We start from the raw sequence: 24,324 nt of genomic DNA, 5'->3' as shown, positions 1-24,324 counted from the left end.
TATGTCTATATACACATACACACACACACACACACTGACACGCACACACAAGTATAATCAAAAATAAAAAGTTCCGCAATTGATATATATATATATATATATGTTGGTACAACTTTTTATCCTTTGAAACTTGTGGAATTTTAAGACAAGGAGTTGAATGAAGTAGGCTGGTGATCTTGTTCTATCCAGATCTGAAAATTCTCTTTCTTTCCTGCTGGTGAATTGACCTGTTGGTCCTGTTAGTTTTATTTATTCGTATTTTTTTCTGATCCTCAGGCTTCTAAGTATTCTGAACTATATAACCACTACTTTTTTCATTTGTGAATAGTCTAAATAAACTGTGAGAATTAAAAGCCATGACTCATCATAAGGGGAAAATTCCCTAGTTTTTCAAAGATCTACCCAATCATTGTTTATTCTAGAAATTTTTGACAATAAGCCAGTGTCTGAAATCTATGTTTATAAATATTTTTCCTCTTCATGAACATATAGGCAAAGAACATTTTCTGAAATGAAGATTTTTGTATCATTTTTTAATTAAAAAGCAACACATGTTCCTAGGAAAAATAGATATTTTCTAAATATAGTCCAAGAATAGCATAAGCATTTATATTTGAAGACTTTTATGTAATATTTTACTGCTAACAATTCCTTTGAAGAATACTTTTTAAAAACTTTAAATATATATAATAAAATTTGAAAGACAACTATTTTCTTAAAGGCCATTAGTCAGCTAGATACTTAATAGGAATTAATAAGTATTTATTGGTTCTGACAAGAAATGTAAAAGTAGACTTAAAACATCCATGACTAATGCCATACATCAGAACATTTTATTACCCTTTCTGAAAACTGGTGTTGGTCTCAATAAATTATTGAAGTTATAAATGTTTGGCTAATAGTACAGAGTGTGGCACTGTTAGTGATGGACCCTTGGGAATTATGTGATAGAAACAAGAAAATGTGTAGAAAAATATCCACTCTCTGGAATATTTTTTTTCATATTTACTTTTGTAATTTAACATTTCAACACTGTTGTAAATAGCAAGCAGTATATAGATCATTTGTTCATCAGACTGTAAACATCTTTTAAGATCAAAAGTTAATAGGAAAAGAGTCGTGTTTGTATTATTTATTTTCAAAATTAACGGCAGCTAAATCATTCATGAAGTGTGTTTGAGTATGCAATATATCAAACATGAAAAATTCCATGCCAAAATTTTCGGCACAGCTTAGTCTGCAATCAGCACACATTTAAGAAAATTTCGTTTTTTCCTTCAATTTCAGGCATCAACTCCCAACTGTCTTACAGCATTGCTTCAGGTGATAGCCTTGAGCAGTTTACAGTGGACAAGAATGGTGTCCTGAAAGTCTTAAGAGCTTTGGATCGGGAAAGTCAGTCCTTCTACAACCTGGTTGTTCAGGTGCATGACCTGCCACAACTTCCAGCCTCCAGATTTACAAGCACTGCCCAAGTCTCCATTATTTTGCTGGATGTAAATGATAACCCACCAACATTTCTTTCCCCTAAGTTGACATATATTCCAGAAAACACACCTATTGACACTGTCGTTTTCAAAGCTCAAGCAACTGACCCTGATAGTGGCCCAAACAGCTACATTGAGTACAGCCTGCTGAATCCCCTTGGAAACAAGTTCAGTATCGGGACCATTGATGGTGAAGTGAGGCTCACTGGAGAACTGGACAGAGAAGAAGTTTCTAACTATACTCTAACAGTGGTGGCTACAGACAAAGGCCAACCGTCTCTCTCTTCATCTACAGAGGTTGTAGTTTTGGTACTTGATATCAATGATAACAACCCCATTTTTGCACAGGCTTTGTATAAAGTGGAGATTAATGAAAACACACTTACTGGAACAGATATAATACAAGTATTTGCAGCAGATGGAGATGAAGGTACAAATGGTCAGGTTCGCTATGGAATTGTTGATGGTAATGCCAATCAAGAATTTCGGATTGACTCTGTCACAGGTGCTATTACTGTGGCTAAGCCTTTGGATAGAGAGAAGACTCCCACTTACCTTTTAACTGTTCGGGCAACAGATCGGGGCAGCACCCCCAGAACTGATACCTCCACGGTCAGCATTATTTTACTGGATATTAATGATTTTGTTCCTATATTTGAGCTATCTCCATATACTGTAAATGTCCCTGAGAATTTAGGGACCCTACCCAGAACAATTCTTCAGGTCAGTATACTTAGAAAAAAATAAAGACAAGTATTGTGTTTGTTACAAGACATCTAACTGAAAAGTACCACTTTTCTACAGTGTTCATGATTCCTTCATCCTGTCCTCATTCTCATTTATAAATGCTCAATTGCAGATATAAAAACTCCTGAAAAGGAAAGCTTATGAACATTATACCTAAGAACCTACTGATTTCTTCAATGATCAAAATATTGCATTTCAATGACATTGTTTTGCTGCACACGCTTATGTATTTGTGCATTTTTGAATTTTGTTTCATTATGAGAATAATATGCACACAGTCAGAAAATAAAATGATGCAAAATTTTGAAAAACTTATTACAAATATTGTTTTAACTTCCATCTTCATTAATTCAACTACCTAAGTGAAACTGCTCTTAAACATTTTTGTAAAACCTAAAAATGCTATGCTTTAGTTTTATGCATATTTTTATAGACTAGATTTGTTCAATACATACTATTCTGTACAATTTCATTTTTTACTTGAACACTTAAAAATATGAAGGTACTTCAATAATTTCATGGAAAAATAGATTTAAAAAATAATATGAATCTTTTCATGAACTTTTTGAAGTGCCCCTGTATATCTTTGGAATCTCTTAATATGGCTCGGCCTCATTTTTTAAGATTCATTTTATTTCATGGTATGCATTGTGTTAGTTTTACTCACATTTAGGACATGTACTATTCTCTCTCATAGGTGGTGGCAAGAGATGATGATCAAGGATCCAACAGCAAACTCTCGTATGCTCTATTTGGTGGTAATGAAGACAACGCTTTTACTCTCTCAACCAGTGGAGAACTTAGAGTAACACAGAGTCTGGACCGGGAGACGAAGGAGCACTTTGTCTTGATGATTACAGCTACAGATGCAGGTAAGTCTGTTACAACCTTGTTCCGTTGTGAATTATTTCTTTATGAGTAAATGAAAGTATTTTTTTGTTTGTCATTAAATTGAATATTTGTTGAAATTTACTAATGCTTGAATTCTGATTGTATCTATGTAGTTTATAGCACATAAATTACTTTATGAAATTTATATGTAAGTGTTAAGGGCTTTAGCACATCTCAAGCAAAGCTTCGTTCCTATAAAACAGAATGAATCCCTGCCTTGTAATCCACTTGAGTACCTCTAGGTGTGACCTTATACTCTACCACTTTAGCCAGGAGGCATTTAAAGTACCCTACCTTCGAAAATATCCAGTTCTAATCATCCGTTCTCTTCTAATAGACATGGGTGAGTCAGTCAGTCACTCAGTTAGGATCTTTCACGGGAGGTGTTCAGTAAAGCGTTGGATCTAAATGTGCAAACTCACTGCTCAAGAACCAAGTCCTGGTTCCTGGGAGCCAAACTGTATCAGTTCTTCATGCCGTCAGCCTTGAAAATGGGGGGAAAATCAGGGACTAAGATTTCTTAGTATAAGGACAAATAACAAAATTCTAACACTAATTTCTGTGAAGGACTATTGCCATTAAATGAGAAATGTGAAGACTGAGTGTGTGAAGATTCTGACCAATACTGAGAATAGAAGGATTATGAGTTATAGAGAGTTCTGAATTACAGAGGGTGAAAATTCAGATTATTGGTAAAGTTAGGTATTTGTAAGTGTTTCTTTCATTCAGGGCCTTGCAAATGGTGCTGAAGAGCATGATTGGAGGTATGTGTGAATTTCAAAATACTGTGTTGTTTTGTCACAGTATTTGATAGTCCTGGAAATTTAAAGATTAATGGAACCCTGTCCCAAAGCAGAGCTCTCTCTGTGTGCTTTTTTTTGAGTTGGCCTGAAATAAACTGATGTTGCTGAGGCCACTGTAGAAAAGTGTTCAATCAGATGTCTGAAGGTCACGTGCTATAGGTGTTGCAGAAAGCAATCAGAAAGTGTGAGGAGAGTCAGACTAGATGATCTTAAAGCCATTAAGACTCATCCGTGACCATAATTCTATATGTAATTAATTCTCTTGCCATACTTTTAATATCGCTCATAACCACTTTTTCTGGAGAATGTGAGAGTTTTAGTTATCAGGATTCAGAATCTGCAATTTAATCTATTTTTCCACGAATAAAGTTTCTGACACAGGACTTAAAATACATATGCACTGTTTTGATGTAGAAGTCGAACTGGTAGATGACATGAGAAAATTCAAAAAAATATGTCAGCCTTTAGATCCCAGATGCCATGTTATTCTCAAATTTGTAGTGTTCTAAAGACCAGGAAAATATCAGTGTTCTAAAAAAAAGTTTGACAGTTTTATTGCTTATCTCACAAATCATTTTTCCTTTGCTTGTTTTAAACTCTTACCTGGTGGCAGCCCAGAGATAGGTCAACTTTGGAAATATGGCAGAAATTGAAATGGCAGCTTTTTAATCATGCAAACATCTAAGTCTTTGAATATTTTTGGAGAAAACATTAGCATTCCAACTATCATCATATTTTTATTTACTAACTGCATGGCTATAGAGTAGCACAGCTGGAAACTCTCTACCTACTCCTTTCTACTGCTCAAAATGAGCTACAGCCACACTATCACACGTGTGTGGGATGAATATTACATTACTAAGAAACAAAACCAGAACAAAGTATAATGATATTAGCTTATTTTTTTCCTATAGTATTAAATTGCTAAACATATTACATCAGTTAAATATTTTAAAACTATACTTAAAAGTATGTATATTCTGCTTTCATTATGTATTACTCAGTATTATTTCTTCTAGAAATAAATACCGCACCAAGTAGAAGCTCCTAGGAGACTAAAGCATCTGCATGGTATAGTAATGCAGGTACTACTATGTGGTTTCTCATAAGAGGGGAACTTGCTCTAAAGTAGTAAATGTCCTTGGAATGGCTAGGCATTCTATTCCTAAGTAGGCTTCCTTACAAAAGTTTGCCTTACCATTTTCTCATATGTATGAAAAAGAAAATTAAATGCTTTCAGTGTAGTAAGTAGCAGGGAATTATCAAGGAAACCAGAGCAGTATACTTAAAAAAATAATTCAGAGAATTAATGTACAAAATGGAAGTATATCCTAGAGGTAAATGCATAGACTTTAGAGTTAAACCTAGGTTTGAATCCTACCTCTTCCATTTTCGAGCTACATGGCCTTGGATAAGTTACCTCTACCTTCATGTTTATATCTATAAATGGAAATACTAATACCTACATGTAAAGATTATTGGCCAGAATAGATGAGAGAATAGCTTATTTTACCTATTAGTATTACTCAACATGTTTGCTAGACAGTTGAACCTTAGTGAGGCCAAAATAAAACTTGCCGATTTCTATCCACCTTCCCATCCTGCCCAAATTGATCTCTGTCCACTATTTCACAAAAGCTGAAGGCAAACCTTGTTATCATTCTTCCTTCCTGTCCTCCTGTGCCCCAACATTCCAGACCATCATCACGTAGACTCTGCCTCAAAAATGTCTAAAAGTGTCCTGAATTTATCCGCTTTTCTTCATCTCCACTACTACCAGCCTAGTCTAACCAGGGCTAGTATGATAGCTTCTCAATTGCCATTTTTTTTCTCCTGCATGGTGCATTCTCCAACAAGCAACTCATGAACTTTTAAAACTATAAATTAGATCATCATACTCCATTGCTTGCTTAAAAACTGTCCCATGATTTCCAAGAATTAAACCTAAATTTCATAACATTGACCACATGGCATTAACTGACCTGGCTTCTGCCCACGACCACCTGCTCCTTCTTTAACTTTGAGCCAACCTTGGTGCACTAGCCTCAGCTCCACCCTTAGTCTCCTTCCAGCTCTGCATTCAGTGTCATCATGTTGTTAGACCAAAATCTGCCAAGGAGGACGTGTTTACACCATGAAAATCAGCAAATGTTTTGGATGGGGAAGGTTTGCTTCTTGAGAACAGTTGCTGAACATTTACTGCACACTGCCAATGCCAATCAATCTGGATTCCTTAAAAAATGCCAATCTTTCTCCTGCCCTTCGCCCTACGCACTGGTAGTTCTCTCTGTCTGGAGTTTTCTACTCTGCACCCAGCTGTTTTGCTTTGTTTTGTTTGAGGGGAGGAGGGCATTTATCTCCTTTTGTCAATACATCAGGTAAAATGCCAACTTCTCAGAGAGGACTTATCTGACCACAGATCTGATGATCCTCCTCCTCCTCTCCCCAGTATCACTCACTTATTTTACCTTGCGATTTCCTCTTAACACTAATTGCTATCTAAAGTTATATGCTTATATATAATATAATATATATGAGTCTGTACAGTTTGTCTAATAAACAGAGTTCCATGTAAACTTCTTCAGTCTTATTCAAAATGGAATTCCCAGAAATACTCAGAATAGCACCTACAACATAACAGGCACTTACTTCATAAATATTTGTTGAATGAGTTATTTAATAAGTGTAAAATGATGATGATGATTGATCAATTAACCAGCCTGTCATTTCAATATACAACTGTTATTCATATTTATTTATTATGATTTTTGTTAGTTTATTGTTATATATTTATCACTTGCAGATTTTTTAAAGAAACTTCCAGCGGAAAAGTGCAAATCCTTTTTAACTCATGGCTGAAATTTCAGAAGACTTGCTGCATTGGTTGTGGTCATTCAAATTGGCCTCTGCCTTGAAAAGCAGCACAAGTGTTTTAGGCTCTGTGGTATTTAGTGTGATGTGATAAATTGCAGTCATGTGTGGGGACACACTGAAGCATTTTATGGTTTAATTCAGTTTTAAGTGCTTAAAATACTGCTTGAGCTATATTCTCATGACTTTCCCCTGAACCTTCTGGCTCTCATTCGGTTCTCTTATCTATAGGACATTTCTTGTTGCTCCTCTGTGCTTTGCTGTTTACCTTTTCTTAGTTCGATTCACTAATTCCAAAAGTTTTCCCATTTGGTGATGCTTTCAGACCTGGGCTTCCCAAAGCAGAAAAATGTGAGTCTTCAGCACTTAACCCTACATGTGGCAACTGGTTGTACGTAGCTTAAGCATAAGGGCCTATTACTCTTCACATCAACTTAATATGAAAAGTTTGCTTGTTTTGAATTTTTGTTATGAAAATCTTGGTGTTGAGATAAACTATTTTAATGGATATACATCTATGCAAGTAATTTATCTAGGTTTTTTAGAATTTTTTTAAACTTAAGATGATCTTATGCCCTCATCAGTATATTCAAAGCCTGTGAGCCATTAATAGATGCCACCACTTTTTCAGAGAACAGAATTATTATGCGAGAAAGCAGTAAAACAAGGTGGTATGACTGTCAGGGGATGTTACATCCATAATTCAGTGTGTAGTAAGGAGGTGTTTGTAAAGAGAACCACACACACACACACACACACACACACAAATTCGAATTTAGGGAAATCTGACTTAAAATGATAACTTTTTGGCCAGAAGATTTCTTGGAGATGAGCCAGTCCACGTCCTTTATTTTACAGATAAGGGAATTAAAGCTGGAGACAAGTATTTTGTCAGAGCTTGCAGACCCAGGTAGTGGCAGTATCCAGAACAATATTCAGGATTTTTGCCTTTCAACCATGTTCTTGCTCACCAATACCATATGTATTAATTATTTTAAGAAAATCAGGATATTCCTTAAAATATCTTGCCGATTCTGCGTGACATAGATTTACAAAACTATTTTTCTTACATGCTACTAATTGTACTCTAATGAATAAAACATTCACCCATTATTTTTCTTTTCCCAAATAAATAAATATTTCAAAACACTTTTAAGCAAAACCAAATTAATTGGAATCGATAATTTCAATGTGCATCTTTTGAAAATAAGCTTCAATTTAAGCATTGCTCAAATTAAACTGCTGCATAGGAGAAGATACAAAGAATTCATTAGGTGGAAGATGATAACATTGCCAATTATCATGTTACATTTATTAAAATCTATGACACTAACTTAATACACTTTATAAATAAGTTCTGATTACAGTCAACAAAACTGTTATGCTTCCGTGGGTTTTATTAATATGTAACAAACATCTTAACATTGTTTTGTCAGAAGATGCTTATAGAGCACTCTCTTCTAGGTGCTGCAGATACAATGATGAGAAGAAAAGGTCTCTCTCCTCATAGAGTTTACATTCTAGTCAGAAAGGTAGACAATAAACAAATAAACAAAATATAACATATAGACCCGTAGTGACATGAAATGTGATGAGGTTAAATAAGGCCGGTTGCATGCCTAGAGAGTGGAGAGTGGGAGCTCTTATTTTTTATTGTAGTGTAAGGACAGTGAAATATGAAGATCTGATAAACAGTGTTGCCTGCCAATGAAACATCCCTGAAGTAAGGTCAAGTTTATTATATCTAAAAATCATAAGACGACCTGGGTGGCTGGGCTATGTGTAAAAAAGAGGAAGAGCCTTGAAAGAAACAGGCAGGGTGTAGATCACATAGGCCTTCTAGGGTTAGAAGATCACAAAACCCTTCTAGGGTTTTCAATAGAGAAACAAGAAAGGATTATGGAAATATTTCATGGAGAAGAAGCTGTCAGGAGCAGTGCTGGAGAAGAAGCATGGAAATAGAGATGTGATTAAGAGGCCATTACAGTAGTTCCTGAGAGAGACGATAGTATTTGAAATTAGTGACAGGGTAGCATGTAAAGAAATTTCTTTTTCCATCTACTCATCTTAAGTTCATTGACTAGGGCCCTGTAAAGTAGACTAACAAAAGACAGATTAACAAGAGAAAGGCATAAAGATTTTCTGAATATAATTTTTGTTTGACTGGAGAACCTGAATAAGGAAATGAAGACCTGAAGAAACAGTTAAGCTTGAGCATTTCTCTACTGGGTTTGATAAAGAATAGAAAGTCATGAAAAAACATGATAAGGAAAAAAAAAAAAAAGGGTGTGAGCTAATGGTAGTAAGTTGGGAGAAAATTCTCAAGTCCTGTTTTTCAGATTCCTCTCAGAGTCCTTCCATCTTCAGAGATAAAAATGCTCCTTTCTTCTGGTTATAGGGAAAGCACCTTTCATATGAGGGTCTTACGAACTGCTTCAGGGGAAAAGAAGATCAGAGAGTCCTCCCTGCACCTGCCATTTCCCAAAGTCCTTCAGCTTAAAATATCCAATATTTTTCCCATTTTGAAAGTCAAATCCATTGGACTTGTTGATGGAATTGGAGGTGTAGGAAGTTAGAAAAAGGGACAAGTCAAGCATGAGTCCTAGATTATTAACCTTAGTAATTTGGAAATGGGAGAGAAAAGATTTTAGGGCAGATTATCTAGGATCAATTTTGGGACATATTCTATTTGTCCAAAATAACCAGTGGAAATATCAAGCAAAAAGTTAGATATAAAAGTTTAGTTTTCAGAGCCATTCAAGTAGAGATACAACTTGGGAAGCCATAAACGTTTAGATGATAATCTTTTTGTGCAGACTGAATGCTTGTATATACCAGAATTTGTACTATGTTTTTTCACTTCATCCTACAGTAGCCCTATAAGTTAGATACTGTTGTTTCAATTCTATGGATTTTTTTAAAAAATTGAGTTCTAGAAAAGTTAAACAACTTGACGTAGGTCTCATGCAGTTGTTTATCAATGAAACTGGGAGTTGAAGCAAGTCAACCTGATCAGGGGACAATTTCTTAACTATTACTTACTATTTCCACATATCAGCTTGTCTATCTATATTCTGTTTTGTATAGACTGTGTTCATGAGTTTCTTTGGATTAAATATTATTTTTATATTAAAAAGAGCGTTGATTCTAAAAGTAAAATAATCTTGAGGTTCTCTGTCATTAAAATAGCTCATAAAATAAGAATATGCATAAATTAGAAATCACAGGATTAGTCTCATCAAATCAAGAAATGTACAAACAAGCGTTTTATAAAGTACAAAGTTCAAAGAAAATGTTAGATATTATCTAAGAATATAAAGTATGTATGGTAAACACATATAAGGACAGACAATGCAGTCAGTTGGGCTGTATGTGTATTTACATTTATTTGAGGGTGGGGGCTTAATGTGTGCACAGATTAAATACACTATTCTTTATCTGTCTATTCACAGCCTTATATACTAAAGGAATATAGAGATATTCTGGCTATAGATTTGGCAAAAAAAATAGTTATGAAGTGTCTGTGTGTCAGCATAATTAATAGGTCTGCAGGGAAAAGTTCAGTTATTAGCATTTCTAATTAAGGACATTTATCATCCAACTGAGAGAAGGAAAAACCTCATTCATATGCAGGGATTGCAAATTACTTTTTAATGGAGGGGAAACATGATGCTTTTGCAAAAGTTAATGCTAATAGCTGAAAGTACTAATCACCATGCTTTATTTATTATTGGTGAGGATATGAAGACCTTTAGAATTAATATTGTCTGTCATGTTGTGTAGTTGAAGAGGGTCATTGCATTACAAATGGCCCTATAATCAAAAGAGAGGTTAAGATTGTGTAATACTACATTTTACATCAGAAGAGAGTTTTTTTATATGTTCCAGAAAGATTACATTTTGTCAGTATTATTTGTGAGAAAATACTATAGAAAACCTTGCTTTATCTGTTATGATAAGCCTTTTTAATAATAAAAATTGCTTGAAAATATTTCATAAGGCACCAATGACTCCATAAATTAAATAATCCTAGAGTTATCTTCAATTACCAGAAATTAATTGCATTTAACTTACTTGTATATTTGAGTCTATGGCACCTTTAGTTATTTTCATTGGAGTATTTGTCTTAAATGGGAATTTTGTTTACAAGGTTGATAACTGATTGCTGTTTCACTTCCTCTTTATTTCTAGTAAGACTTCGCACCATTCTGTTAGTGACATGAGTATTATTATAAATCATTTATTTAAATAATTTTCTATGAATCAGCTAATCTTTAATAGAAAAAAATCTTTCTACATAGAATTTCATTTGTACTTTCATAAGATAAAAATGCAAAAGAAAGATGATTTAACTTCCAAAATCCTATTGAATAAGAGCTAGAATTGCCATTATGTTCCAAGAATTAAAATTTGATAAGATAATTTCAATCTGTTATTCATTTACTTCATATAAGCCATACATCTAAGTACACAAAGAAAATTCAACTTTGAAATGGCAATAAAATATTTCCAATATTAAAGAAAAAATTTATATAGCCTAAAAGGTAAACATTATATATTATAGAAAATAACCTGATTTCATTATGAGGAATTTTATTTCTTTTCTAAAGTCCTCTAATTTTATTCTGCTAATAAAACTTAATCATTTTTGCAGCTTTTGTTGATAACTATTCCATAAGTATATAATTTGATATTTTACTAAGGAGGAAAGAAGTTGAAATTTGGTGGTAGCCTCTAGTGTTTCAGGTATCTGTTCCAATATCTGTGTTGAAAGTTTTTTTTTCCCCTTAATATCCTATAAATAATGATTCCTCATATTCTTTTTGTAGGAATAAAATTGTTTAGTTAATATTATACTTTACTTATTAATTTTTAAAATTGTTATAAAATATACAACACATAAAATTTACTTTATAAATCATTTTTAAGTTCATGGTTCAGTGACATTAAATACATTCACATTATTGTGCAACTTTTCAGTGTCATTTTCATAATGTCACTAAATTGTTTCTTTTAGTTTTACTTGTCTCTGTGGTATGTAATTTATATTAAGGAAATATAGTGTTTTTGACTAAGATTCCTGCAGAAATAATGAAAACATCAAGTGATAGTTAAGTGTATATATATCTAATTTATATAAATATATTTTTATAATTAATTAGCAGTAATAAATCATTTTACAAAATGTAATTTGCAAATACGAAGTTGTTGGTCATGTTAAAATGTTGCATACTTACGTTGTACATATTTTCTAGATTCAAATTTAAATCTAACTACATAATCTTCAGTGTTAATATAGGATGGCTGAATTTCAATACATTTTCAATGGATGGCTTACTTACTGTGAGAAAATGAGTTTACTTCATGGGAAAAAAAGAAGCTAATACTTTATTACAACAAACACACACCCAGTCAGGGAACCCATTCACCAAATGTTTGATGTCAAGAATGAAATCGGCTTTGTTGCAAAGCAACAGATTTCAGTAAAGCAAAAATTCTATTTCCGTTGAATAGTTTTTTATGTTTCAGGAAAGCATGTTTAATTTATAGGGGCAACATAGATAATGTAATCTGCCTGAAGTTTGAACTTTAATTAGTCATTTAGACTCATTCATTATACTTATTATACACATATTTTGTGAAAGAGCAGTTGCCTGAAACTTTTTTCCTTTTAAAATCTTATTTGAAATTTCCTTAAACTTCATTTTCATATATTTGTGCTTATTTAGCCACCAGTCTTAAAAGGCAATGCTCGTTTAATTCTTTCTCAAATTGAAGGGTATAAGATGTGACTCAGACAAGGCCTGGGACTACCCATGGTATGATGGACAATCAGAGAATTAAATGGTGACAGTCTTTCTGTGTGTGTGTGTGTGTGTGTGTGTGCAGAATTTGTTTTTTGCACACTTTAAAAAATGTTGTTCAGAATAATATGGTTTTTTTTTGCTATTTGCTTAAAAAATTTAAGAACGTTCCTATTAATTTACCCATGTTTATTTTGCAGAATTTGTTTTTTGCACACTTTAAAAAATGTTGTTCAGAATAATATGGTTTTTTTTGCTATTTGCTTAAAAAATTTAAGAACGTTCCTATTAATTTACCCATGTTTATTTTCTATTTGTAAGTATGTGTGTATACATATGAGGATATTTCAAAAAATTCATGGAAAGATTTGAATTCTCTTTTAATTCTATTTTTCCATAATCTTTTTGAAGTATCCTCATATATGCACACATACACACTTTAATGTATATAAATAATACACATAATTTTACAAACTGCAATTCGAATTTCCTTTTATCTTCTGACTAATTCTAACTAGAGGTTTGACTACTAATTATGATTCTGACTTGTAATTCAGATGCACCCTGCACCCACCTAACGTTTACAATTCCAAGTTTCTGAGACTTAGACTTTTTATTTCATTTTTATATTGCACCTCTTTCTCTGGCTCACTATCCTCTGCCTTTGTGATTACATATTGCCTCTTCTTTCTGATTGCATCTGGTTTTCATAAATCAGTTCCAGATGAAATTGAAAAATCTTGCCCTATTACACCACTACCTATATAATTCATCATTATCAGATCCATTCAAGCTAAACATTGGCCTCTAGTATTCTGATTCTTCTCTTGGGATTCAGGATTAATTGGGACCTTCTGTCTATCAGTAGCATACTATCTCCAAAACTTTGACCTTTGTCTGCAGTCTTGTTCTTTGACCCCAGCCTTAGGCTAATACACAGATTGTGTATTTCTAAAAGTTTTCAATTCTTTGAAATTTCATCCATGTAGTCACTAGACCAGTTTTCCATATATAAAGGTAATGGGAATGTTAATACAGACAAAACACAAGGCCTAGTAGTATGCATTATGTCTCTATATAAAGATGAACTAAACAGAATTATCCCTTCTCTCAATTAGCGTACAACTTAATAGATGATATGGCAGAAGTATGTTGATAATAATGATAATAAAATATAGTAAAACATCTGCAATAAGAGTGACATGGATTTATCTGAGCTTAATGAAATTAGAAGATATTTTTTAAGAGTTCAGAATTTGTTCTCTCTGTTTATTATGAATGAATGTAAAAAAATGGCTAAATTCTTTAAGTCTCAAGTTCTTCATTTAAAAAAAATTAAACAATAATACTTACCTTATGGAATATGTGTATTAAATGTGTAAAACGTATGTAAAATCCTCATACATAGATCTGGTATCAAATGAGTGTTCAATAATGTGATATTCATATATGTATATTTCCAACACATATGTGTATACATGTACATATACGTTTTAATCAATATATAAATACATGGGCTAGAAGTACTGACCATAATTATGATTTCATTTTTTGACATACTAATGTTGAGGTTCTGTGGTAACTTGCAAGAGGAGACAACAAATAAGCAATTGGGTGTATCAGCCTGGAGTCAGCAGAAAGCTCTGGACTGAAGATAAAATAATAGTAAATATTGTGCAACACTTCCCATGGGATATACCCATAAAAAAGTTGGGAGACAGAAACATAAGCACCCTGGACAACTTCTTCCCGCAGTTAAAAGGAAGGGTTAAGGAACAAGCAAACAAATATGCACAGAAAAGCAAGAGCAAAACCATAGCTTCACAATTCAGTTAGCACACAAGAGGAAGTTCTGAGATCTGTGGTGGCCAAGAACTGGGGAACTTGTGTCACTCCTCTGACAAGAATGTTTTAGAAACGAGATTTACTCAAGTGAAATTAGAGGACATTCTCATTTTTTTTCCCTTGATTTCATTTTCTGCCTAAAGGTGAGAGGTAGTGATTTCTGGAGCTCATGCTATCCAGTGGGCATGTAAGAAGTTGGAGTGGGGTGGAGGGTTAGTAAGCTCCATTCCCAAGAGTAAAAGTCAAAAATAATGGAGGCACAATTCAAATTTGGGTTTAGTTAAATCTCAGTAGAAGACTTAGAAATTTAGAGCATAGTGTCTGTAAGGTTTTCCTTGAAAAAAATAATAATAAAAGAATCATAATAAGACCTGTATGCACATCTACTGGGGAAACAAGAAAGCCAAGACAGTTGTAGAGATTCTACCACATTCTCTAGTCTTGAAGTGGGAGAAAATAAGAAGAGAACTCCAAGCCCCTATAAAGAGGGTCGTAGCAGATAACAAGGAGAGAAAAGGAGATTGTAGGGAAGGTTTTTGGCTTGAGAAGATGTCCTTTAGGAATGTAGCATCACCTGAGGGGCCACTGCTCAAGCCAGGATTGTGTGTTGTCACTGGTGTGCTTCGAAAATCATCTGGAAAAATAAGATATTCTCTGGTACGAACATAGTGAGTTTGAATTTGCTGAACATTTTTCTGGGTATACTTTTTTTTTCTGTTTGCTTACTAACTCAGAAAATGTATCAGCAACAATATGTAGTTTATATACAAGGAAAGAAATCAGATGTTCTTGACCAAAGGAGTTAGTCATCATTTCATGTGGTTTTCCATATGTGTGTCACCAGACGCTTTAGAATACCAAAGATGAAAGATTTGCTTGGTAGTTACTGGGCTTTTTTGTTGTTGTTTACTTTTTGTGGCTGGCTGGGACGGGGACCTGGGATCCGGGATCCGAACTCTTCACTTTGGTGTTATAACACCACATTCTAACCAACTGAGCTAACTAGGCAGCCCTGGGTCATTTTTAACAAGTTTAAGCATTGTGGATTAGAAAGCAATGTGCATATCACAAACATTCAGGTCTTCCTTAAAATCTCACCATAAATTTTAAAATTTGCACTTTAAAATTTATTTCAATGTGTCTTCCATAAAGCTATGACTTTTTTGAGAGCTAAGTATCTCATATATTTATACTACAGAGAAATCATTAAGATGGATTGTGATTCAAAATGTTTGCCAGAATAACACTATCATAGGGTTCAGCTGAAAGATTTGTGGGGGAAAAATCCTGAGAACTGTAACACAGAAATCTATAAAATTTACTTAGACCTTTTATATGTCAATTTTCTATTTTTTTAAACAAGTATAAAATACAAGTTCAAATACATTCTAACTTTCTTCTAGGTGTTATCCTAAGCATATTACATTGCCCTCAGTACCTCCTTGGGTAGATTCCATTCTTTTTATTATTTCCATTTTACTGATGCAGTCTGAGATTTAGTGAGCAGAATAAGAAATCAGTAAAAGAGATTAAAGACCCCTGCATCTCCTTCCATCCTTTGACTCTGGGACCATGATTTATCTCCTCTCTTAATTTATCATATACACCCTCTCCTTCCCATGAATGCATACCTAAGGACTCAATGACTGTTTGCTATTATTGACATTAATATGCTGCATGATATTTTGAAGTCTTATTTTGATGTGCTTTAGTATTCTAAACATGTTTATAATACTTCCATACCTATTTTGGAGTGTGTGTGAAATATTTGTAGCACAATCTTACCATCGTTTATACTAAGCAACTAGTGAAAAGGCAATTATGCTATTTTTTAAAAGTTTGTAGTTCATATACATATAACCAATAGAGTGAGAGTTACTTTTCTTTCCTTTAATGTAAAATCAAACAATAATAGGTAAAATTTCTGCAGTCATGAATTTTACAATATGTTAATGTAAATGAAATGCTTAATATAAAGTATCTTACTAAGAAAGATATATATGGCAACAATTGTTGGCATGCAGCTTAAATTTAATTGTGTAGGTTTCTGGAAGGTAACATGCTTCCTTACAGTGCCTGGCTCAACTGGTCACACACATTCTTTCATCTACAATAGAATTTGAGCTTCCTGTGTACAGCATAAAAATAACAGATGACCAAAACCATTACATCCCATAATCGTTTTCTAGTCTGTTAATTTTGGGCCTTACACATCTGAGCATAAAAGCTGATTGGTACTATGCCATCAGTAATTACAATCAAATAACTTAGAAAAAAGTTTGAAGACTAGTAGAGGAAATATCAGCAAATCATAAAATTATTAGAAAAAATAATATTGGAAGGTGGTGAATCAAATAATATTGGAAGGTTGTGAATCTCAACACCATTCTCTGATAAGAAGGGTATTTCATAAAAATTTTATGGGTAGATGAATGAATGAATGAATGGCTTTATTTACAGAATACTGAATGGCAAAAATAAGTAGGACTTAAACATCAGACAAAGGGAAATAAGTTTATGGGAGCAAAAGTAACGTGGTCTTTCTTATTATCTGACAGTATCTGAGGGCTTTATTTTAGATAAATGCAGTTAAAAGAATCTTCATTGTTTCTGTTTAGAAAAGTTAACGTTTGAAAACATGGTTTTGAAACACAACCAAAGGCAGATGATTTTTGCATTTTAGTTATGGGGACATTCCACAGAATTGTAACTAAATATGACATCTGACCTTCATCACAAAATGAGTCTGCTTACTTTGTGTCTTACAGATGATGTACTCCAAGTTTCTGTCAAATGTTGGATTTTTTATAGTTTGATAATAGAGTTTGAACAGGAAATAAAAATAAATTATTTCACATTTATATTAAATAGATACAACAAAAATTATTCTTTGTCAGCTTATCAACATAAAGTTATTTGCAGCAAGTGGAAGATTATAGCTTTGAGATACGATGTGAACTTCTTTTTTTCCCCCTCAAACAAGCATTCGTTAGTATGGAAAAAGGGTTTTAAATACCCTGGAGACTCAGTTGGAATTTTATAATAATGATAGTCATAGCTAGGAATATAGTTTTTAACAGTGCCTTGTTAGTTGGCCAGCTATTTCATGCCTGTGGGTATGCTCCAAATCTGATTTGTGCTATTTTAATGTGATTCCAGAGAAATTACCAGCAGTGCTTCTTTTGTGGCAATTAAATGATGTTGTTGAATCAGCACCTTTAAAACAGGATAAGAGCATGACATATGCCCTTTGTGCAGAGTCATTAGGGGAGATTTCAAATTCTAGTTCAGAAATGAAAATATTTTTCTTGTAACAAAATTAAAACTCACCCAATCACTTGTCTTATGTGTTCAGAATTTTTACTTTGGTAAGACATTTACAAAATTCTCTTCAGTGATTTTGTCTACAGTTAATTATTGTTCAGTTTGTTATTGTTCTTGTCACTTATAAGCACTAAGAATTGATTTTCATATCTTTCTAGGATACCCTGCATTGACTGGAACTGGAACAATCAATGTCATAGTAGATGATGTCAATGACAATGTCCCCACTTTTGCCAGTAAAATGTATTTCACAACAATTCCTGAAGACGCACCAACTGGTACAGATGTTTTATTGGTAAATGCTTCAGATGCTGATGCTTCAACAAATGCAGTTATAAGGTCAGTACATTTGCCTTTTGTAAAATTTGATTATTTTCTCATTAAACATTAGTCTTTGGACTAAATTAGTATCATGTTTAATTTTACTGAAAATTTTTTACTAAAAATTTTACTGAATATCCAACAATCCCTAAAATTAGGTTTAAAGCAACAATTTTACTTAATCTAAAATTCCATTTTGTCTGTCAATTTTATTTATGTTTTTATCATATCTTGTTATTTTGTAACTCAGGACTACAATGGGTCCTGGTACCAGTCAAGTTCATGTGGCTGACTGGTGTGACTTAGTGGTATTTGCCTGGTGACTAAGTGGTCTGGAGGTTCCAAGATAGCTTCACATGCATGGTGCCTTGGCGGGGATGGTTGGGAGGTTAAGCTCAACTAGGTCCCCTCTCCCCTCGTGTAGTCTCAGGACTTCTCTCTGTGCTTCTTTAGCAGAATAGTTGGACTTTTTACTTAGTGATTATGGGCTCCAAAGGCCTCAGGTGAGAGGTGCCTGTGCTCTTAAAGGTCAGGCCTGGAAGCGGCATAGGATTTCTTCCACAATATTCCATTGGTCAAAGCAGCCATGACCAGCCCAGATTCAAAGGGAGAAGAAATACACACCACTTCTTGATGGCAGGGATGTCAAAGAATTTTGACCATTTGTAAGCTAATACTTCTCTCAATTAAAATATTTGCGTTTTCTTAGTTTAAAAATTTATTTTACTCTACTTAAATCCGCTTAAAGTGGCAAACAGCAATATGGTCGCTTGTTCAGAGAGGACATGAAAAACAATTGAGCTGTAAAATTGGGTTATCTAGTTTGTCCCCTTCCTCCATGTCCATTCTAAACTATAAGAAATGAAAATTTCCAAATTTTCTAGAGAAAACCACAAAGACATAAGTATTTTTGCACACCTCCCCCACCTTCTGTAGAATGGTGTTAGGTAAATTGGAGTGGGGTAGATGTCTATGAAAGTAATGGATCAGATGATAGAATTTAAAGAGTTCAGAGGAATCATCATTCAAGGGTAGCATATGTACTGATACAGTGATGATTTGATTAATAATTTATTTTCTTGTCTGTTACTAATTTCCTTTTAAGAAAATTATCTTGGGAACTGGCTTTAATTAGTCTCTTCCTCTTGGCAGAGATGATTGAGTGAGGGTAGGCCTCAGATGCATTTTTCCTTTAATAAACACTTGAGTTGCTGATGTGAATATCAGTGGCAAACAAGACTAGATATCTGCGCTCTTTGAACGTGCATTCTTTTTGAGGTGACAATTAACATAAATAAATAAGATTATTTCATATAGTGATGAAAGTCTTGAAAATAAAATAAGATAATACAGTAAGAGTAATCAGGAAAGATTTTAGGTTTGATTTTTGTATATGGTGTCTTAGCCTGTTCGTGCTAGTATAACAAAATACCTAAGACTAGGTAATTTATAAACAGCATACATTTTTTGCTGACATTTATGGCATCTGGGAAGTTCAAGATCAAGGTAACACCAGGTTCTGTGTCTGGTGAAGGCTACTCTCTGCTTCCAAGACGGTGCGTTGTTGCTTCATCCTTCAGAGAGTATGAACACTGCGTTCCTACATGGCAGAGAGCAGAAGAGAGGGAAAAGCACATTCACAAGCCCCTTTGTAAGGGCCTAATCCCATCCCTGAGGGTTTTGCCTTCATGACTTAATCTCCTTCTCAAGACTTTACCTCTTAATACTTTCACATTGGCCATTAACTTTTAACACGTGATTTTGGGGGACACATTCAAACCATAGCAGATGGAAGTGCAGGGCAGTGGGATAAAAGTAAGCTTATTTTTATCTAAGAAGGTCATTGTATCCGGGCCAGAGTGATTAGGGGATCAGAGAGCTAAGCAGGGGCCAGATCATGTAGGCCATAAAAGAGCTTCCAAGTCATAGCAAGAAATAAGGATTTTTAAATTTATTTTTAGGCAGGAAACTATTGGAGAGTTTTAAACAAAGGAGCAACATAAACTGATTTATACTTGGATTGGACTGGAGGAGACAGGGCTATAAAGAGAAGCTTTACAGAGACAAACTAGTGAGACCATGTAGGCACTAATGAATACAGTTATACATACAAGAGATAGAGTAGCCTTGTACTAAGGTGGATAAATAACAATTAAGTGCATAGATTTGGAGCATGTATGAGTATTTGAGTTGGAAGGAGAATTAAATGAAAGAGAAATTCGAATCATCTACCAAGTTTTTGGCTTGCACATCTGGGCAAACTTCCTGAAGTGGGTAGAGTTATAGAAGAAATAGTGTTGGGAGAAATCAGGATTTTTTATTTGAATACACTTTGAGGTGACTACTAGTCATTCATGTAGAGATATCAGCTAGGAAGTTGGAGATATGATAAGTTGAACATTAGGGTTGGGATCAGGGCTAGCTATACAGATTTAGTAGTCATCAATGTTTAGAGGACATTTAAAACCAAGGGACTGAATCAGAACACGTAAGGAGTGAGTGTAGCAAGAGAAAGAGGCCGGGACTGCTTTCTGGGAATTTTCCAATATTAAAAGGCAGATAGAGAAGAAAAAGTCACCAAGGCAGCTTAGAAGTTCTGGCCAGTAATTTAGGAGGAATTCCCAGACAGAATGGACCCTTACATGCATTATAAATGGAGGGAAAGCAACATACAAACTTGTTTCAGAGGGCTGGGACCTGTTTGGATCATTGTGCTGAAGTACCACCTGGAGAGAGTCAGGTACAACTGAATTTCTTCTTAGATATGATCCCCAAAAGGCCAGTAAATATCCCCTTCTTTACCTCCCCTACATCAAAGCATAGAAATAATGAAATTCATTGTCTAAAATTCAGTCCAAAGTCTTCAGCTTACTGTTAAGAGCAGAGCCTTGGGAATCAAGCTATGTGGAACTGAATCCTGACTCTACTATGACTAATTGCATGAGGATGGGCAAATTATTTAACATTTCTGGACAACAGTTTTCCTATCAATGGATTAGTTATACTAATAATTAAACTGACTTTATAAAGGATAAATAAAACATTAAGTGAACTATTTATTATAGTGCCTAGAACAGAAAACAAAATGCTCGATACCTGTCAGCCCATATTGTTCTAATCCATACAAAACACTTAGCCCTCCATCTGTTACCTGTTGGTGTTCAGTAAGCTCCTGATACCAATTTTGGAAGAGATGGCCTGTCCATTGTAGTGTGATAATCTAATAATTCATTATCTGCCACTCAGAGGAAACTTTCTCTAAAGATATCATATAGAATATTGCCAGTCAGTACCAGGACAGTTCTCTTGTCTGAGATGTTTAAATGCCCGAGTGTGAAGCTGAATGTTTACAAAATTGATTTTTCCTTCTATTGATCTATTTGTTTATTGCTAGAATAAAATGCTAAGATGATAGACTGTTTTCTTCTAGTGTGTGTCAAAGATTCATTACAAAGTGCTGTCCTGTGCTTGTGAACTATGGTAATCAATGTAAAATTGTGTAGAAAATCTTGTTCATATCTTCTGAATGTTTTACAGAGTTGTACTGGTAGGTCTGGTGTGATTATTTTGGTTTAATAGTATGAATTGTGATGGTTTGGTTGGATTATCGAATGTGCATATTCCTTTAATATGAGGAAATTATCTTTATCCTTTTCCATTCACTGAAATCCAAAGAAACCATCTGTGAAAGTTTTCAAATAAATATACAAACTACCATACAATCAGTTAAAATAAAATTGAAGCCATTTTTGTCCTGTGAAAAACACATTACATTCACTTGTAAATTAACTTATGGCAAACAATTATTACAGCTTTAAAGTAAATAGGACAACCTAAATCTTATTTACTCTGGCTTGATATAGTCTTAATGGAATATAATACATTTATACATTAGGTGTGAATGACTTTTTGTTATTCATTTAATCTGGGAGAAAATTCATTCGCTTTCAGGTTTAAAGAGCTATTGTTTTAATTTTTATGTTGCTCATTTTAAACTTTACATATTTAAATTATTTACTCAACTACTAATGTGCTCTCTATTAGGACAGTCCTTTATGTATCCTAATAATTTGTTGATTTTCCCATATGGTCTAACATGATCTTGTACACAGTAGCCACCCAACAAATATTTATTTGTATTTTTATTCCTACCTGTTTGGTCAAACTATGCATTTATATGAATGGTGTACTTTCTTTGAGTTATACATTTTATTTCACCTTTAATATTTTCCCCTCTAGTCTAACAGCCTCCATTAATTCCTATTCTTGATCTATCTAGTTTATATATTTGCTTTCCACATACACATTCCAGAATTTAGCTTTTACAGATCTGTATCCTCTTTTCTTCCAGTTAGATCAAACCTCTATTCAAATCTCTCTTCTAATCTTTTTTCATGTCACAAAACTGGAGAAAGTCATAAAACTGTATTGACAAGGTCAACATTCTAAGGCAAATTCCTTAACTTGTTCTTTTAATCCCATCCCATTCAATTTCCTCCAAGTCTTTAATTCAATAGCTATTGCATTTCTTTCTTGTAGTTTCAGGTTATCCCTTTTCCGTGGATCATTTCTTTATCTACAGAAATGCTCAGGATACCAGGTATTAAATTCTGGTTACTTTATTTGCTCACCATGACTTAGGAAAGTCATCTTAATGTCTCTAAGGTTCCATATCTGCATTGGTAAAGGTGGAGATAAGAATTTATACTTTACTGTTTGTGAGAATTAAATATTTATTGACCACCTACTATGTACCAAACAGTATGTATGGAATCAGTTAATATCCATAAACATCTCTTGCACAATTATTGGGACATAGAAGTCACTAAGTTAATGTTAGTTTTTTTTTCCTTTTAATCTTTCTCATGTCTATTTATTCGTAATGTATAGTTTTTGCACAATGTCTGGCACATAATAGTGGCTGGCACTTAATTAAATACGTTGAATGAATGATTCTAATATTCTCTAGAAATGTTCCTTTTATTCATCTTACTTTTACCGCAGATGTTTGCAAAGATGGCTTTACTACTTCACAGTTCCTCCATCCATTTATTTCTGAAAATATTTCCATCTGATTTCTCCTCTATTGCTTTCCTAAAAAAGACTGTATCAGAATACTCTACTGAAATTTGTCAAGGCCAGCAACTTCATCTAAGTCACTATTTTCCTTTACCTTTTGCATTGTTTGCACTATATTGATCATCATATCATCGTTTCTTTTTGACATTTTTTGCCTCCTGTAAATCTATGTAAATGTTATTTCTTATTTCTCAACTTGCATCTCTGATTTGCCTTCTGTATCTCCTGTTTCTCCCCCTGAGTAATCTGAATATTTTTTCCTCAGTCTTTTCTTTTATTTAAGAGAGAGAGAGAGAGAGAGAGAGAGAGAGAGACCCATGTCCGTGGCTACAGCCATCAACTTTGTGCAATAAAATGTACTCTAAATCTGTACTATCAACTCTGACTCCATTCCAGAGCTTCCCACCCATATTTATAACTCTCTGGTAGACATACTCTATCTGAATGTTTTGTTGGCCTCATAAACACAATGTACCTGGAACTGCTAATCTTTCCTGTTTCTCATCTTGGATTTCTGCTTTCTCTTAATGATGCTGTCTTGCTGTCTTCATCTACACCTTGTAGCTAAGGGTCATCTTCTCACTCCATAGTCAATCAGTGGGCACATTCTCATGTTTCTTCTTTTCTACTGCCTCTCACACCCATTCTTTTCTGTGCACTCTTCCTGCCAAGATTCTAGTTTAGTCCATAATTACATCTTGCTTGGACGATTATAATAAAAATTACCTTACTTTCCTGACTCTAGTTTTTAGTCCCTCCAATCTAATACTACACTATACTGTAAAATTAGGAAGCCCTTAACATGTACTAATCCCTTGGTTAAATTCTGAGGAGTTAGGCACTCTAGGTCCCATAAGGAGTATAGTTTAATACAGGAGGTAATTTTGTAATCTTGTGATTATAATCTCTTGCAATAAGTATAAGTTAAACACAGAATGTTTGGAAGGAACAGTACAATCAATGCTTCTTGAGAAAAATTGGTAGAAGATTTAAGTGATTAATGATTTTTAGGAAGGCAGAGAAATAGTTTATAGACAAGAAAAGGATGAAAGACCTTCTAGGCAGACAATAACAAGTACAAAAGCAAAGATCTATGCAAAAGCATGGCATCAGAGAAACAACCTTTCAATACAGCTGGCGTGGGTTAAGAAT

The 24,324-nt window shown here is 33.9% G+C and overlaps 1 protein-coding gene across 1 annotated transcript in view; it reads left to right on the top strand.

The window, feature by feature from the left end:
- Positions 1-24,324, top strand: part of LOC103597192 (protocadherin Fat 4-like) — a 100,327-nt gene that overhangs the window by 18,187 nt on the left and 57,816 nt on the right. The window contains 3 exon segments of the mRNA XM_008580998.1: positions 1,288-2,210; positions 2,932-3,106; positions 17,931-18,111. Coding sequence (XP_008579220.1) covers positions 1,288-2,210; positions 2,932-3,106; positions 17,931-18,111 — 1,279 coding nt within the window.

This window comes from Galeopterus variegatus, unplaced genomic scaffold, assembly GCF_000696425.1.
Source record: "Galeopterus variegatus unplaced genomic scaffold, G_variegatus-3.0.2 Scaffold2231, whole genome shotgun sequence".
Lineage (NCBI taxonomy): Eukaryota > Metazoa > Chordata > Mammalia > Dermoptera > Cynocephalidae > Galeopterus > Galeopterus variegatus.
This window is presented reverse-complemented; position numbering and strand designations above follow the sequence as displayed.